Here is a 15,106-nt window from a genome sequence, read left to right as displayed (position 1 = left end):
CACACGTACACACCTACACATGATTAAAAATAAAATCTTTTTTTAAAAAAATGTATACCCAGATATTCATCATTCAATAGTTACATTGAAATTCTGGCTTATGAGCCTGAGATTCGGGAAATGGGTTTCTCACCGCAGTTCATTCACAGTGCTCCCGACTTACAGGGTCCCTTTTCAGAAGCAAACTCCTTCCTCTCTGCCAGGACTCCAGCGTAATGAATTGTCATGAGCTCATTCAGATCTGTGACTAAATACATCCCTTCTCTCCTCTCCCTCAAACAACAATTGGACAATTGAACAATTCCTTCCTGCTTCTCCACATCCCCCTAAGACTATGCTCCTTCTATCAGCCTAGAAAACTGAGAACAATTTGTAATAGGAACTGCAGATCTTTTTGGGAGGGTTGTCCACACCAAATGGTATTTCAGTCACTTTTTTGTTGAACCAGTAACTAACGTGATACTTGGCAAGTGTAAACAAAAGGAAGGGAGTTTGAAAACAAATGAGTATTCTTCCATGCTTTCAGAATGGTGCAATTCACACAGCATAACACTGCAGACCATAACGTCATCTAATCTCCATGGCATCGAAGGACAGGCTTCCTCTCAACTTAAATACAAAGGAAACCAAGACTCAAGGAGGCTTAGTAACTTATCCACAGGCAGGATGCAGCAGAGCTCAGCAGAGATTCATTTGTGAGAGATTAAGTCTCTCTTCTCTGAGCTAGTCCATACTGCTACCATCGGCTGATCATGTGATCAAATAAAATATCACACCCCAACTAGAGAAAAGATACTGGCATTTCTTATCAAGAATTAACTAATAACCTACAACTGAAGTATTTTGTACCTGCAAAGTAGTTTCACAGATGGCAGTATATTCAATTTCACGCTTAAGCAAGCAGCTGAGCTCACCAAGTACATCTCCACTGGTACAGTACTCTGTGTACATAGTCTTGAACTGTCTGTCAGTCCCCCGGTTTGAGTCTAACCCAAAGGTGGGAGATGAGCTATGCAACTGTAGGGGAGAGATTATGAAAAGGGAAACAAAAATGTTAAATTCTTTGAGTATTCCAATAGCTTCGACTCTGTCTTACGATTGTTCTAGAGCAAGTCAAAGATTTTTTTTTTAATGAGATGTGTCGAGAATTAAGGAAAGAGTTGACTTTCACAAAAGTCATGGTTTAGTCCGTATTTTAACACTTCAAGGCAAAGGTTTTCCTCACATAAAAAGTCAAGTTGTTGACCTAGGAATGTAGCTCAGGGGTACCAGTGATAGAGGTGGGTCTTGTATCTTATCTGTTGCTTTCATTGGTTAACTAATAAAGAAAACTGCTTGGCCTGATAGGACAGAAAATTAGGTAGGCGGAGTAGACAGAACAGAATGCTGGGAGAAAGAAGCCGAGTCAGGCAGTTGCCATGATTCTCCCACTCCAGACAGACAGACGCAGGTTAACATCTTTCCTAGTAAGCCAGCTCGTGGTGCTACACAGAATATTAGAAATGGGTTAGATCAATATGTAAGAGCTAGCCAATAAGAGGTTAAAACTAATGGGCCAAGCAGTGTTTAAAAGAATACAGTTTCCGTGTAATTATTTCAGGGCATAAGCTAGCTGGCGGCCAGGAGCCGGGCAGCAGGAACGCGGCCCGCAGCTCCTTCAAAATAACAGCACTGGCCTAACATGCTTGAGGCCTCAAGTTCAATCCTTAGCACTGAAAAACAAAACAAAACAAAAAAAGATTCTTATAAGGATTAAATAACAAATCACATTGCCTTTCTCAAGTACTTTTATAAACCTTAAGAGTAACCTCTTCCTTTCTCCATCACTTTTAACATACTCCTGGTTGGAGAGCCCTAACCTAAGCTAACTGAAATCTAAAATGCTCCAAAATCTGAAAATTTTTGAGGACTGAAATATCACCATTGATGGAAAATTCTACGCTTGATCTTGTGGGATGGATCACAATAAAAATACTGTATACAACTGCCTTTAAGATATGTAGAAGGCTTACAAAGAAACAAAAATGAATTTCATGTTTAGACTTGAACATTACTCCAAAGAGATCTCATTTCCAGGCTGAGAATAAGGATGAGCCACCCACAGAATTCCTGGTGTCAGAAGAAAGACTCATCTATCAGGAGAAGAGCTACCATGTGTATATTTTCTGACTCTTGTTTACATTCTGTTCATTTTTATGAGAAATGCATAGAGAGATAGAGAATTGTCCTCTTCCCAGTTATAGACAAAGCTGCAATAAATTATTTTTCCCATTCTTTATGCTATGTTGTTTTCTTCATAGGCAGTGAGAGACACTAACACTTTGAGAGAAGGGGAGAGACAGACAGACAGACAGACAGGCAGACAGAGAGACAGACAAAATGGTGGCACAGTCCTATAGTCCCTGCACTTGGTAGGCAGAGGCAGGTGGATCTTTGGATTCGAATCAAGTCTGATCTCCAGAGTTCCAGGACAGCCAGATCTATACACAGAAACCCTTTCTCAAAAAAACAAAACAAACAAAAACCAGATAGCCACAGGTAAGATTCTGGGGGTGCCATATCCAAAAGACCCAACATATTGTCCCTTCATGGCCACCAGTTTTGTTACCAGAAACACACACACACACACACACATATACACAAAGTCTGTCAACTTCTCATAACCTAGAATAACCTGAGATGAGTCTCTAATGAGGAATGATCTAAGCCAGGCTCTTCTATGGAAATGTCTGTGAGGGATTGTCTTGATTTTTTAAGTTGACCTGACCACTGTGGGTAGCATGATTCCCTAGGCAGAACCCTGAACTTTACAAGAGTGAAGAAAAATGGTTGAGCACAGGCAAGCGATGATGAGTTTGCTCAGTCTTTACATCAGAGGTCCTATGGGGGCATCTTTATCCCTGGCATGAGAGTTTCCTGGAGAAATCCTTATTCCTAGGACACCTCTTTTACAATACTAAATGTGTATATATTTAACTTATTTTATATACCATGTCCTCTCCTTTTATCCTTCCACTGGAAAATAAGTTCCAAATGAGCTGAGATTTCTGTCAGTTTTTTCAACCTAGTGCTTACTCATGAAAGCAAAAAGTAATCTGTTCAATCAACGAACTAAACTGCCTAGAATCAAATCCCTGGTATTACATTATATCTTCATATTATTTTTATCACAGTAGCTTATTTTCATTAGTGTGAAAGTTTCTGAAATACTTATTTTAAAATTCAAATGCTAAATATACTCTTTTCCCTAGGATAAAGGCTTGTCACATAAAATCATCAGCTGGGAACTAGGAACTGATCAGTGTATAAGCCACGCTGACCACTGTAGTCAACTACTAAGATACCAGTATGAAGGAGGAGACAGGATTCTTGCCTCCCATCACACTACAGAATTCATATTCTATCTATCTGTCTGTCTGTCTGTCTGTCTGTCTGTCTGTCTGTCTATCTCTCTGGTGTGGGACAATTGTATATATTCTGTCAATTATGTTTTAAATAAAACGCTGATTGGTCTGTAGCCAGACAGGAAGTATAGGCAGGACAACCAGACAGGAAGTAGAGGCAGGTCAATGAGAACAGGAGAATTCTGGGAAGGAGGAAGCCCATTCCTCCCCAGTCCTGTCCAGACATCGAAGAAACAAGATGTGACCTGAGAGACATGTGTACTGAGACATGCGGCTAACATAGACAAGAATAATGGGTTGATGTAAGTTAAAAGAGTTAATAAGAAGCCTGAGCTAATGGGCCAATCAGTTAATCACTAATATAGACCTCTGTGTGATTTCTTTGTAGCTAAATAGCTGTGGGACCTGGTGGGAGGACAGAAACCAGGCAGGAGAGAAACTCAGACAACATCTGTCTGTCTGTCTGTCTATCTATCTATCTATCTCTATCGCCTCAAACAAATGTCTCCTCATTGATCAACTGAAAAGTTTTGTTTTGTTCTTCATCCAACTTGACCTGTGAGACTCTGAGCTGCAGCCAAGCTCTTACGCCTGAACGCTCATTTAGGTAAATGAGTTCAAGTGCTTACTGGTTTCCACGCCTGAACTACTAATTCCTCCAGCTTTTTTGTGAAGAGTAAGTAACAACTCTGAGTGCACTTTGTAAAATGGGAAGCACATTCGAGTATTAATTGTGAAGATTCTGTCTCGGCCGCCATCCTTACTCTCCACAGGAATGGTATCATGTGGAAGAGACATACAATTTCAAACTTTTCAGCTCCAGAACTTACCCCTAAGTTACAACTGTATATTCAAAATGCATTTAAATGAAGAAAAATTAGTTGTTCTTACACTTGCCATTCCTGAAATAATTAAGAAGATTCCTTGGGGCATTTCACCTTCTCTACAGATGATATCACCGTAGTCAAAATAGGTGAGTTGAGTTCTTTCCTGAATGGCAAAATAAAGTAGGGGAGAGCTCAATCCTAAAATTTCGTAGACCACTTGTCTAAACAGAAATAAGGTTTTAAAATTAAAAATAGTTTTCAAATAGCATAAAAAAAGGAAAACATCTTCTGGGATTCTTAGTTATAGTATATATACAAATCACATCAATTTGAAGAAATAAAAACACAGGCAAACAAGAAAAAACTTCATGCTGAGTACTTATCACAGCAAATAATGCTAGCACCCAGTAAATGATCAGGGGATGACTGAGTAAATGAACAAATAAGAAAGTGTCTAACCCTCACTGGGGCTTGGGCTGCAAATGTCAAGCCAGGCAGCCCACTCTGGACCACAGAAGGGCTTTTAGGTGGGACAGGTGTTGTCAATAAAGTGTGGTGGTTGTGGCAATGGAGATGGGAACGGGGCACTTGGAGACGGTGAGGAAAGGAGACGGGGTTTTTCCCAGTTGTTTGTGATACCCTCACCAGCAAGGTGGGGATAGCTAAGCTGAATCCCAAAAGAAGAGCAGCAGATAGCAGATACATGTGAAAAGACCTAGTAGCAAATACAATGTATACAGTTGAGATAACTGCAAAATATTAAGTATATCTCAAGCAGAGACAGAGACCAGACTTAGCAATCCCTAGGCATCAGAATATTGTAGGTATCTGGGGCTCCACATACTTTATATACTCACAGAAATGTTTAAATTCTTTTAAAACAGTAATGAGAATAAAGTTTTTTATAAAGAAAATGCTTTGATATATTCATTTTTAGTGTGTATGATGTGTGAGTTGATATGTATAATGTGTGTCTGTGTATGTGTTTGTGTGTGTATTTGCGTGTGAAGTAAGAAGACAATCTTGGGTGTCTGTCCTGGCCTTGCACCTTGTTTGAGACAGGGTCTCTTGAGACACTGTGTGCACTAGGCTTCCTGGCCACAAGCTTCCAGGAATTTTCCTGTTGCCTTCCATCTCACCACAAGCTGGGACTACAGAGGCGTGCTACCGTGTCCAGCTTTACGTGCATTCTAGGGACTCAAATTCAGGTCCACATGCCAGCCATAGCAAACACTTTCCCATCTCCCCAGTGTAATATCCTTATTTTTATAATAACACCAACAGATACAAAGTAGAATTTTCTACATATTTTTGTGGATGAACAGGCCTACAAAAGCAAAATTGCTTAAGTCCCCTCCCCACAAAAGTCATAGCATAACCAAGTCCAGATCCAGGTCTTAAAGACGCTCATGAGCGTAGAAAAGAGTTTGGGCTTTAAACAAAGTGAGCTAGTGAAGGGATTGTAATAGGAAAACTATGGTGGTAGTTGTCATTTGAGAAATAAATGCAATCAACAGGTTTCCAAATCACCCATACTGGCCATCTCAGAGCGTGAAGTTGAGAAAAGCAGCTCTCACCCCGCACTCTACGCAGTTCTCAATTGTGTGATGGCGCGCAAGCACTGGCAAGGCTACAGCTAGAAATCCAAGGGATCTAAGGTTAATGGCTTGTTTATGTATTATTTCAGCCTTGGTTTTCTACCAACCTGTTTACACTGATCTTTATAGACTATTCTCGTGTGTGTGTCTGTGTGTGTGTGTGTGTGTATGCACAGTCCATGTATGGAAGACAGAGGACAGTCCCAGGTCTTGATCCTCACCTTCTACCATGTTTGAGACAAGGTCTCTTTTTCATTGTTCACTTCTTCATACTCAAAGACAGCTGATCTAGGAGCTGGCAGGAATACCTGTCTCTGCCTTCTCTCTCACCGTGGGACACTGGGACTATAGACATGTGCTACTACACCCCACTTCACACAGGTTCTGGGGATCTGAACTCAGGTCCTCACGCTGGCACGGCACATGCTTTACCTACTGTGCCGTCTCCCCAGACTGATAATTGCCATTGTAATTAACTGTTGGGAGTTGGAAGCAGGGAGCAGTAGAGAAAGTTAGCTTTGCAATTTTGGCTCCTTGTAGCTAGGACAGACAGTGAGGATGAACTCATCCACAATAAGAGATGCTTCTGCTCTTTTGCCTTGCGGATTTGTCAGCTTAGGCAAGAGTGCTGGGCTGTTGCTGATTAAAAAGACAACTACAAGTTTCTAACTCGGTGTGAGTTTTAGCCTGGTGAAATCTGACTTAGATGGCAAAACTTAGGAAAGTTAGAAGCCACCTAACCAGCGCATTGCATCTGTAGGCAGAGGGGGAAAACCCACCAGCCCTGTAGAGTGTGACTAACTGTGGAGGGGAGAAAGGCCATGCCCGAGCTGTCCATAAAGATGTTTGTGAGTCCTTAGCATGTGGAGTTATCTTCTCGTCCTTCTCTTTGGGCTGACAAGGGAGGAGGCAGAAATCTTTAATAAATAAATAAATAAATGAAAAAAATTTTGGTTGTTTGAAAGCCACTTGGTCTGCAGTACTTTGCTTTAGCAAATCAACCTACAATAGCCAAATGGCTCTTCACTTGTGAAAGCAACCACATTCTTCAGAACATTTTCTCCTTGTTTAAATTGGATTTCTGATGCCTTCAATAAAAAAAAAGCTTATTTAATTAAAGTCATATTTCTGATAAGCATTTCTTTAGTCATTGGTTGGGGCAGGGGAAATGTTTACATCCTGTACCAGAACAGAAGACGTTATTACCTTGAAGAACTCAATGAGAACATCTTTATTTTCCATCCAAACGATGTTAGGTAGGTATTTGTCTGGGGTTGGAGGTGGGATTGCCATTGGAAAGTTATTCAAGGCTTTTATTTTTGTAAGAAGTACCTAAAAATGAACATGAGAAATTATGGTGATCATTTCTGTGACAAAAAAAAAAAGGCATGAAGTCAAAACCAAGGAAATCTAAATGCTAAATACGCTTCTGCTGTACGGACTTTGACTCACAACCCCTGCTCCCCACTGCCGTGTGTATTATACTCTTCTTGTTCCTGTTACCTTCCTCTTATTTCACTTATTAACTCAGATCAAACTTCTCATCTTTATAATTCAACTATTACATCCTACCCTCTCTTACACACACACACACAGAGAGAGAGAGAGAGAGAGAGAGAGAGAGAGAGAGAGAGAGAGAGAGAGAGAGAGAGAGAGAGCCCTACAAATATGTTATGGTCTCCACAAATGCCCCAGTCGGTGGAATTGTGCAATACAAATTTTACCAGTAAATGGAGAAGAGGGAATCAATCAATCTACTGAGTCTAGCTAACAAGCCAGAGGAATGTTTCAGAGACAATCCTGATAAGAAGTAAGGAATCTTGAAATTTTTCTAAGTCTTTCTTCAAGTCCCTTCCTGAAGCCTGGGCACACAGCCTGCAAGTCCTCTGCGTCCTGTTTTTTTATTAAATCTCCACACTTGCTTCTTCACTGAATTTAACTGAAGTTGGCTTTAGTTGCTTGAGTCAAGGTGTTCCAACTGCTGGAGCATGCCGGGCAGCACTGGCTTTGATTGCCACTGGCATTAAGAATGCCCGGAATTGTCAAGGTAGCTCCTGTGGTTAACCGCTTTCCCCAAACTCCTCCTCTCATTCCACCCTGGGACTCCTGCGCTTCCAGAGTCACACAAGGTGGGGACTGCATTACTACCTTATTCATTTCAATGCCCTCGTGCTTGTCAATGATGCCTCTTGACCAGAGGAAGGTGAGGTTTTTCAGGGCTTTAGCAATCACATGGCGGATGGCCTGCTTTGTCTTCAGGGCAATGACAACATCGCGTCCTTCGTGCTCTAGGAGCCCTGGGAAAGAATAGACTTGGTAAGCAACCTACGCAGTAACCACAATAACAACTAATATTGTACCATAGCCTTTCATTCTCGCAGAACTCCTGGGGCTAGTAGGGTGAATTTGCATCCCATCAAATGGATGAGAAGATTGAAAACTAGTTTCCCCCACCACTACACCACTCTCTGTCTTATACCCATGTTATCTCACTACCTATTTCTGTATCAAAACTCAGTTCGTTAGAGTATTGTTGTGACATCTCTGCCTCATCCTCTATGTATTCTTTGGTGGTTGGATGACTAAACGCCTTTCGTTAGAAAGAACATCTGGACTTAGGTGTGTCTTGTGAGATCAAGTGGCATTCTCATTGCTTTGTAATAATACAAGAAGTCAGGGACTAGACTCTCGGCCAAAATTAGCATTTTATGTGCCATCTTTACGTTGAGCACCATGTCTGATGTATGTATGGAAGGTACTTACACATCTTTTTTCACTAAAATGAGGTGACCAGTAAAATAAAGGGTAGCCACGATCTAGAGCATAGATTTTTAGTACCAGATCCACCAAAGCTAGAGATCTGACTGCCACCTATTAGCCACGTGGCCTCAGGCAAGCTAACCACGCTAAGCAAAACAACTTCAAGTCAAAGCTAACCTTCGCGTGTTTCTTCCTAAAAACCTTGAGGGCCCTGACCTTGCATCTGAGCAGACACCCCTGCCTCCACCTTTTCCCTACACTGACACAGCACCTGCCAGGCTCTCTCTAATGTTCTGTACCAGGCTTCCTTCTTTCAGGCTGCCTGCCAGACCCCAAACCATGACATGGAGACTTCTTACTAGTTATGAGTGTGTGGCCTAACTTAGGCTTGTTTCTGGCTAGCTCTTTTAACTTAAGTTAACCAGTTCCTCTTTATCTACCTTGTGCCTGAAGCTTCTTGCCTTTCTTTCTTTCTGTATGTCTTACTTTTCTGCTACAGAGCCCTGAGGAGTATCTGTCAAGAAAAGGCTCCCCCAGGGAGACAGGGGTTGCATCTTTGTGCAACCTTCCCTATTACAAAAGGACAAATGCTCACTGAAGAGTTGAAAAGCTTAAATAATAGAGTGTATGCCCACAGAGGAAGGAGAAAATACCCATCTGTGGTTGAATTCCTCCAGTGAGTTCTCTGGCTCTTTGGAATTTTTTCTTCCCAGAACTTTTTCACTCTGACACCAACAGAATTGTGTTGTCAGTGACCCACAATCAGAGCGGAAGCTCTAATTCATGTGACCAGTGTCACATGCGGGAGCTCTAATCCATGTGACCATATTTAGAAAAGGGCCTTCATAGAGATGATGAGGCTTAAAGGGGGCCATAACGGTGGAGTCCCCACTGTGTAAAGATGGGTTCTCATCCTTATAAGAGAAATTGGGTACCAGAGTTCCTCTGTCCATGCAGAAAAGGTCAAATGGGGACACAGCAATGAGGCAGCCATATTTACCCCCCAAGAAGCCAGGCTTCACCAGAAACCAACCTCGATAGCACCATGATCTGGGATGTTAGCCTTCTGAAGCACAGAGAAATAAAATCTATAGACTCGCAAAACAAAACAGAGAAGCAAATGCTCCAGCCACTCACCTAGTTCTTTAATAGCCTCTCGTTTGTTTTTTTCTAAAATGTCATACAGTTTCTGTAAGAAATTAAGGAATGGTTCTTATTACGCCAAGTACAATCCTGGTTTTATCACCCGAGAAAAAGTTAAAGAAGCGTCACAAAGGAATTCTCGCTTAGTTTGATTTAGGGGAGCTTTTGTCTTCCAGAAGAATTTCACTGTATTCCCCAGACTGGGACTCACATTGCTATGAATGGTGCAAGGCTGATGTTTTGCATAAGTACCTTGCTTTACTGTAACTGTTTTTATTTTGAAAGAAAGAAAGGAAGGAAGGAAGGAAGGGAGGGAGGGAGGGAGGAAGGAAGGAAGGAAGGAAGGAAGGAAGGAAGGAAGGAAGGAAGGAAGGAAGGAAACAGGGAGGGAGGGTAGGAAGAAGGAAAGTACCCTTCACTCCACTGTGCACCACTAAGAATTCTCATTGGCAGAGACCTATTTGAATGCATGCCTAGGGAAACAGCTATTTGGGGATCTACTTTGCCAAGAGCACATTAACAAGTGGAATGGTGTGGACATGCTCTGTAAATGAGTTCATGCTCCTAAAGGCCACTCCTTAAATAATCGGAGAAGTAACTCCACACTGAGGCAAACAGATGGTGTGATTGCTTTTTCAACCCCACGACAGCTACTGTGGGCTGCTCACTGTGTCCCAGGCACTGCTCCTCATAAAGCTCACTCCGGCTGTCAGTCTTTCTGGAGCGTTTTCTTAGCCACACCAACTCGGAGGCAACAAAGCACAGTCCTCTTGGTTGTCACATATGGGTGCCTGCAATGCCCTCAGATACTGCATTGACGCTGAGACAACAGTGCATAGTCCCCTGGGTTATCACATATGGGTGCCTGCAGTGCCCTCAGATACTGCATTGACGCTGAGACAAAAGTGCATAGTCCCCTGGGTTATCACATATGGGTGCCTGCAGTGCCCTCAGATACTGCATTGACGCTGAGACAACAGTGCATAGTCCCCTGGGTTATCACATATGGGTGCCTGCAGTGCCCTCAGATACTGCATTGACGCTGAGACAAAAGTGCATAGTCCCCTGGGTTGTCACATATGGGTGCCTGCAGTGCCCTCAGATACTGCACTGACGCTGAGACAACAGTGCATAGTCCCCTGGGTTGCCACATACAGGCACCTGAAAGTCATTCAGATACTGCTTATCGGAAACAATAGATCTGTTATCTGAAGCTTAAACAAAAAGAAATTGTTTTTTCCTGTTTGTTTGGACTTTTAAAAAATTACACCTAGTAAATCCCTTTCTTTGTATATGCAAATGAGATATGTCATCTTTTATGAAACACTTCGATATTAGTAATAGTATTAGACATCTTATGACACCAACATACTCACGTCCAGCCCTTTTTGAATTATACTAAGTCTCCTTTGTGCAGAACTGAATTTATGTTCACACTGAGATTCTGGGCAACAGTACCTCCTGCCTTCAAAGACACCACTACCAGAGAGGCAATGTCGGTCGCCTCACTGCAGGTAAACTGCCATAGGCCAGTTTCCAGAAACACCCGGTGTTGTGGAATTTAGTTTAAGATGTGTTACATTCGTTTATGCTGTGGAACATTTGTTTAATGACGCAAAGGTGTGTGGCATTCTTTCAGGCTGCATTTGTCTAACTCTGTGAAGCTGTGTATCTTTGTCTGTCTAAAACCTGATTGGTCAAATAAAGAGCCAATAGCAAGGCAGGAATGAGGACAGGTAGTGCTGGCAGACAGAATAAATAGGAAGAGAAATCTGGAAAAGGAAATCAAGGAGGAACAAGAAAGATGAGGACTCCAGGGAGCCAGTCACCCAGCTTCACAGCAAGCCACAGAGCAAGAAGTAAAGAAAAGATATAGAGAACAGAGAAAGATAAAAATCCAGAGGCTACGGGTAGATGGGATAATTTAAATTAAGAAAAGCTGGCTAGAAACAAGCCAAGCGAAGGTTGGGCATTCATAAGAAAGAATAAGCCTCCGTGTATTTATTTGGGAGCTGGGTGGTGCCCCCCCCAAAGAACAAAGAGACAAAAAAGTAAAAAACAACCCAGTCACTTCAGAAGAAGCAGCTACCTAATACATATCTCAAAAAGTCACTGAAGTCTTTACTGAAGTCCTCTGTTTCTGAATTTTTATTTTCTTTCATGTGTAGGGGTGTTTCATCCAAGTTTATGTCTGCACCATATGAGTTCTTGGTACCTGGGGAACTAGATGCCAGCATCACATCCCTGGAGCTAGAGCTAAAGATGACTGTGAGGTGCCATGTGCTGCTGAGAAATGGATATGGAGCCTCTGAAAGAACAGCCAGTGCTCCTAACCACTGGGTCATGTCTCCCTTTAAAGTGCCAATGGAGGCTTCTTTTCTACCTTAGCTATCAAGGCAACTCCTCCAGATCCCTCTGCCAGCTCCTAAATGTCTCCAAACGTCCTTAGCTCCCTCCCCGGTTTGTCTTCTCTCATCTTCCTCCTTCTAAAGCCTTTTCCCCTGTGAACTTCTCCACATTCTCTGTTTTGTTTCTTTGTTTTCTGTTTGGGGAGGACTGTGGCAGGGGAGGGAAAGAGTCCCATTATGTAGCCTCAGCCAACCTAGAACTCACTGTGTAGTCCAGTATAACCTAGAAACAATTCCCACTTTTGAAATGGGATGTCAAGGGAGCAGGAGGCATGCAGGAAACAGAAACTTTTCAAATAAGAGATTCAAGAGACAGAAAGAGGGGGAGAGAGAGAGGGAGAGAGAGGAAGAAAGAAGGAGGGAGGGAGGGAGGGAGGGAGGGAGGGAGGGAGGGAGGGAGGGAGGGAGGGAGGGAGGGAAGAGAAATCATTGCTTGGAGAAAGAAATAATCAAAATGATGGTCAAAAAAATTAAAGCAACATTCTAATGGGTCTGCAAATGAACAGAAAGAACGCGACAGAGGACTAGAGAACACGCAGAGGGCTAAGCATTACATTTAACAGGGGCTGTTTCTGGCTGGGCGGGAGCAAGCTGAGTCACTTTTACTTGCCAACTCTTCTTGGACCAGTGACTCATCGTGACTCACTCACTCTTTACACCCATCTCACTACCAGTACTGTTTCCACGACCACCAGCTTCACCATGAGGCTCCGTAAGCGCCCAGCTCACATTTGTTCAGCATTTTCAGTTCTCTTTTTGGTGGGTAATCATCATCATTATCATTATTGCTTTTGCTTGTTGTGTCTTGTCTTGTTTTGTTTGAGGTAGGGTCTCACAGAGCACACCCAAGTGCATACACACACAACCATACACCCACATATGTGCGTATGCACACACATACACACATGAAAGTTTACACTGTTCTCTGAAGAACCTTGTATAACAAACATTTGAACCTGTTTGACTACTGAGATCTGTCTGTTGGTCACATACCTGACAAGCTGATCCTAAAGACATGAGTATACCTAGGTAAGGTAATTCCCATCCACCCCGTCCTCTGCCTGTTTCTCACCTGATAGATTGATTCACGACCAGAAATTTGCCTGACCAAAAGTTTGGCATCTTCCTGACTTTTGACATAGCCTTTTGTAATACTGTACATCAAACTGAGGCTCTTCTTGATCTGTACGTCCGCAATATTTATTAGTATTGGTATTATAATCTGGAGCAATAAGGTGAAGGAAAAATCATGCATTTAATTAAGTGTTTTCTCTTTCATGAGGGTCAAGTTTACAATGCTATGGGCATACACGTAAACAGGAGAGAGTGTAGGTACAGGCTGTGGAGACCAGAGAAGGGAATTAAAGGCATTGAGCAAGGCAGAGGAGGCAACAGAGCCGTGGGACAGAAAAGTGGAAAAGAGACTGGGGTGCACAAGAAGAGGCAATGGGGTGGTAGAGGAGGGAGCAAAATTAATAAAAATATAGTTTTATTTGAAAACCCTAGATTGAAATCTAATACTGTGTGTTAATTTATTTTTTTAACAAAAAAAATTATGAGGAAAACACCCATTCTGGCAGAAATTCTTCAAGTGTTAAATGTAGGCCAGCAAAAAACATGTCCAGGAACTTTCTAGAAATGCAGAATTTGGTCCTGTCCAGAAGTTCAGTGTCAGACACCGTGGTGTGTGGTCAGCGGGGCCACTGACTGCATCCATACGCACTTGGCTTTGTGACCACTCCCGAAAGTCAAAGCTCTGTGAATAACTGACTGTAGCTTTAGGTGGAGTCCCAGTCCCTGTACCGCAGTCTCTCTCCTCTTCAATATCAGAAAGCAGAAGCAGGGCGTTGAGTAACAGCTTTGAGGAATAAACGCTCTCTCTGCACCATGCAGGCCTCCTTCCTTCCTTGTTCTACATTTCTCTACTTTTAGGCTGCGGCCACCTAATGCAGGGACTTAAGAGGTTGAGATCTCTTATACCATCTCTCCAGTCACTATCTCTGTGACCTTCAGCAAACTCCCTGTGACTCTGAGGACTCCGTTTCCTCCTAAGCAAAATGAAACTAATATGTAAGGCCCAGGAACCCAATGGAGCCGCTGCTCCAAAGCCAACTGCCACAGCAAGGTGCTTCCCATAGAGACAATGCTGGGTCAGAGCACAGGAGCATTTGGTGAGAGACTCGATATCAATAGAGGAGAAAGTAACAAGAAAATAGTACCATGGTGCCGGAATTAAAAGAACAGAGTTAGAACGTATGAGCTGCCATTTGATTACAAACTTGGGTGTAGGGGGATTTTGTTTAAAGAAAATGTTTTCAAAGTCTTCACTGAGCTGACCACTGATGCCTAGGGCATCTAAAATAAAGATCTCCAATGTTTTCCCAACCTTTGCCAAGGCAGAGATGTTTCTTTTTGAAGTCACCTTGGACTGAGTCTAATTTTTAGGGCACCTAACTTTATGTAGAAGTTACACCTACCCCAGAAGGTTATTGTAAGAGTTTAACTGGATAAAGTATATAAAGTACTTGCCGCAGTTCCTGGCAAAAAGTAAGTGCTTAATTAAAAAACCCAACTATATAATAATATTGATTTATTAAATACACTTTACTATGATTTTGTTCAGGCAGTACAAGACAGAAGGGTTAACTAACTGATTGAGAACTGCTGGGCACACTCTCAATAGATTTGTGTTTGTTTAATCATCTCCTCTAAAATGAAACATTCTATTCTGGAGGAAGTCTCCTTAAGACTCAGAAAGTAAACCACTCACAAGTATCAGAAAGTCCCTGAAACTTACAAGGCTCACAAAGCCTCTTCCCCAGATTATGTAATGGTGAGGACTGCTGGGGAAAGAAACTGACCTGCCAATTCTGAGTCACCTCTGTAAGTAAAGCCTCACCCATACTTCTGTTAAGTAACCCAGGAAACTCTGCTTGAAGAACATCCTGAAAGAGGCAGCTCCTTCT

At 42.3% G+C, this 15,106-nt stretch overlaps 1 protein-coding gene across 1 annotated transcript in view; it reads right to left on the bottom strand.

Moving 5' to 3' along the window:
• The window catches only part of Slc9c2 (solute carrier family 9 member C2 (putative)), a 59,908-nt gene that overhangs the window by 12,401 nt on the left and 32,401 nt on the right, over positions 1-15,106 (bottom strand). Inside the window, exons 17-22 of the mRNA XM_075987455.1 lie at positions 13,213-13,362; positions 9,727-9,778; positions 7,978-8,126; positions 7,036-7,161; positions 4,296-4,394; positions 850-1,017 (exon numbers count right to left, since the gene is read on the bottom strand). Coding sequence (XP_075843570.1) covers positions 850-1,017; positions 4,296-4,394; positions 7,036-7,161; positions 7,978-8,126; positions 9,727-9,778; positions 13,213-13,362 — 744 coding nt within the window. The remainder of the gene's footprint in view (positions 1-849; positions 1,018-4,295; positions 4,395-7,035; positions 7,162-7,977; positions 8,127-9,726; positions 9,779-13,212; positions 13,363-15,106) is intronic.

Source organism: Microtus pennsylvanicus, chromosome 10 (genome assembly GCF_037038515.1).
Source record: "Microtus pennsylvanicus isolate mMicPen1 chromosome 10, mMicPen1.hap1, whole genome shotgun sequence".
NCBI classification, from domain to species: domain Eukaryota; kingdom Metazoa; phylum Chordata; class Mammalia; order Rodentia; family Cricetidae; genus Microtus; species Microtus pennsylvanicus.
This window is presented reverse-complemented; position numbering and strand designations above follow the sequence as displayed.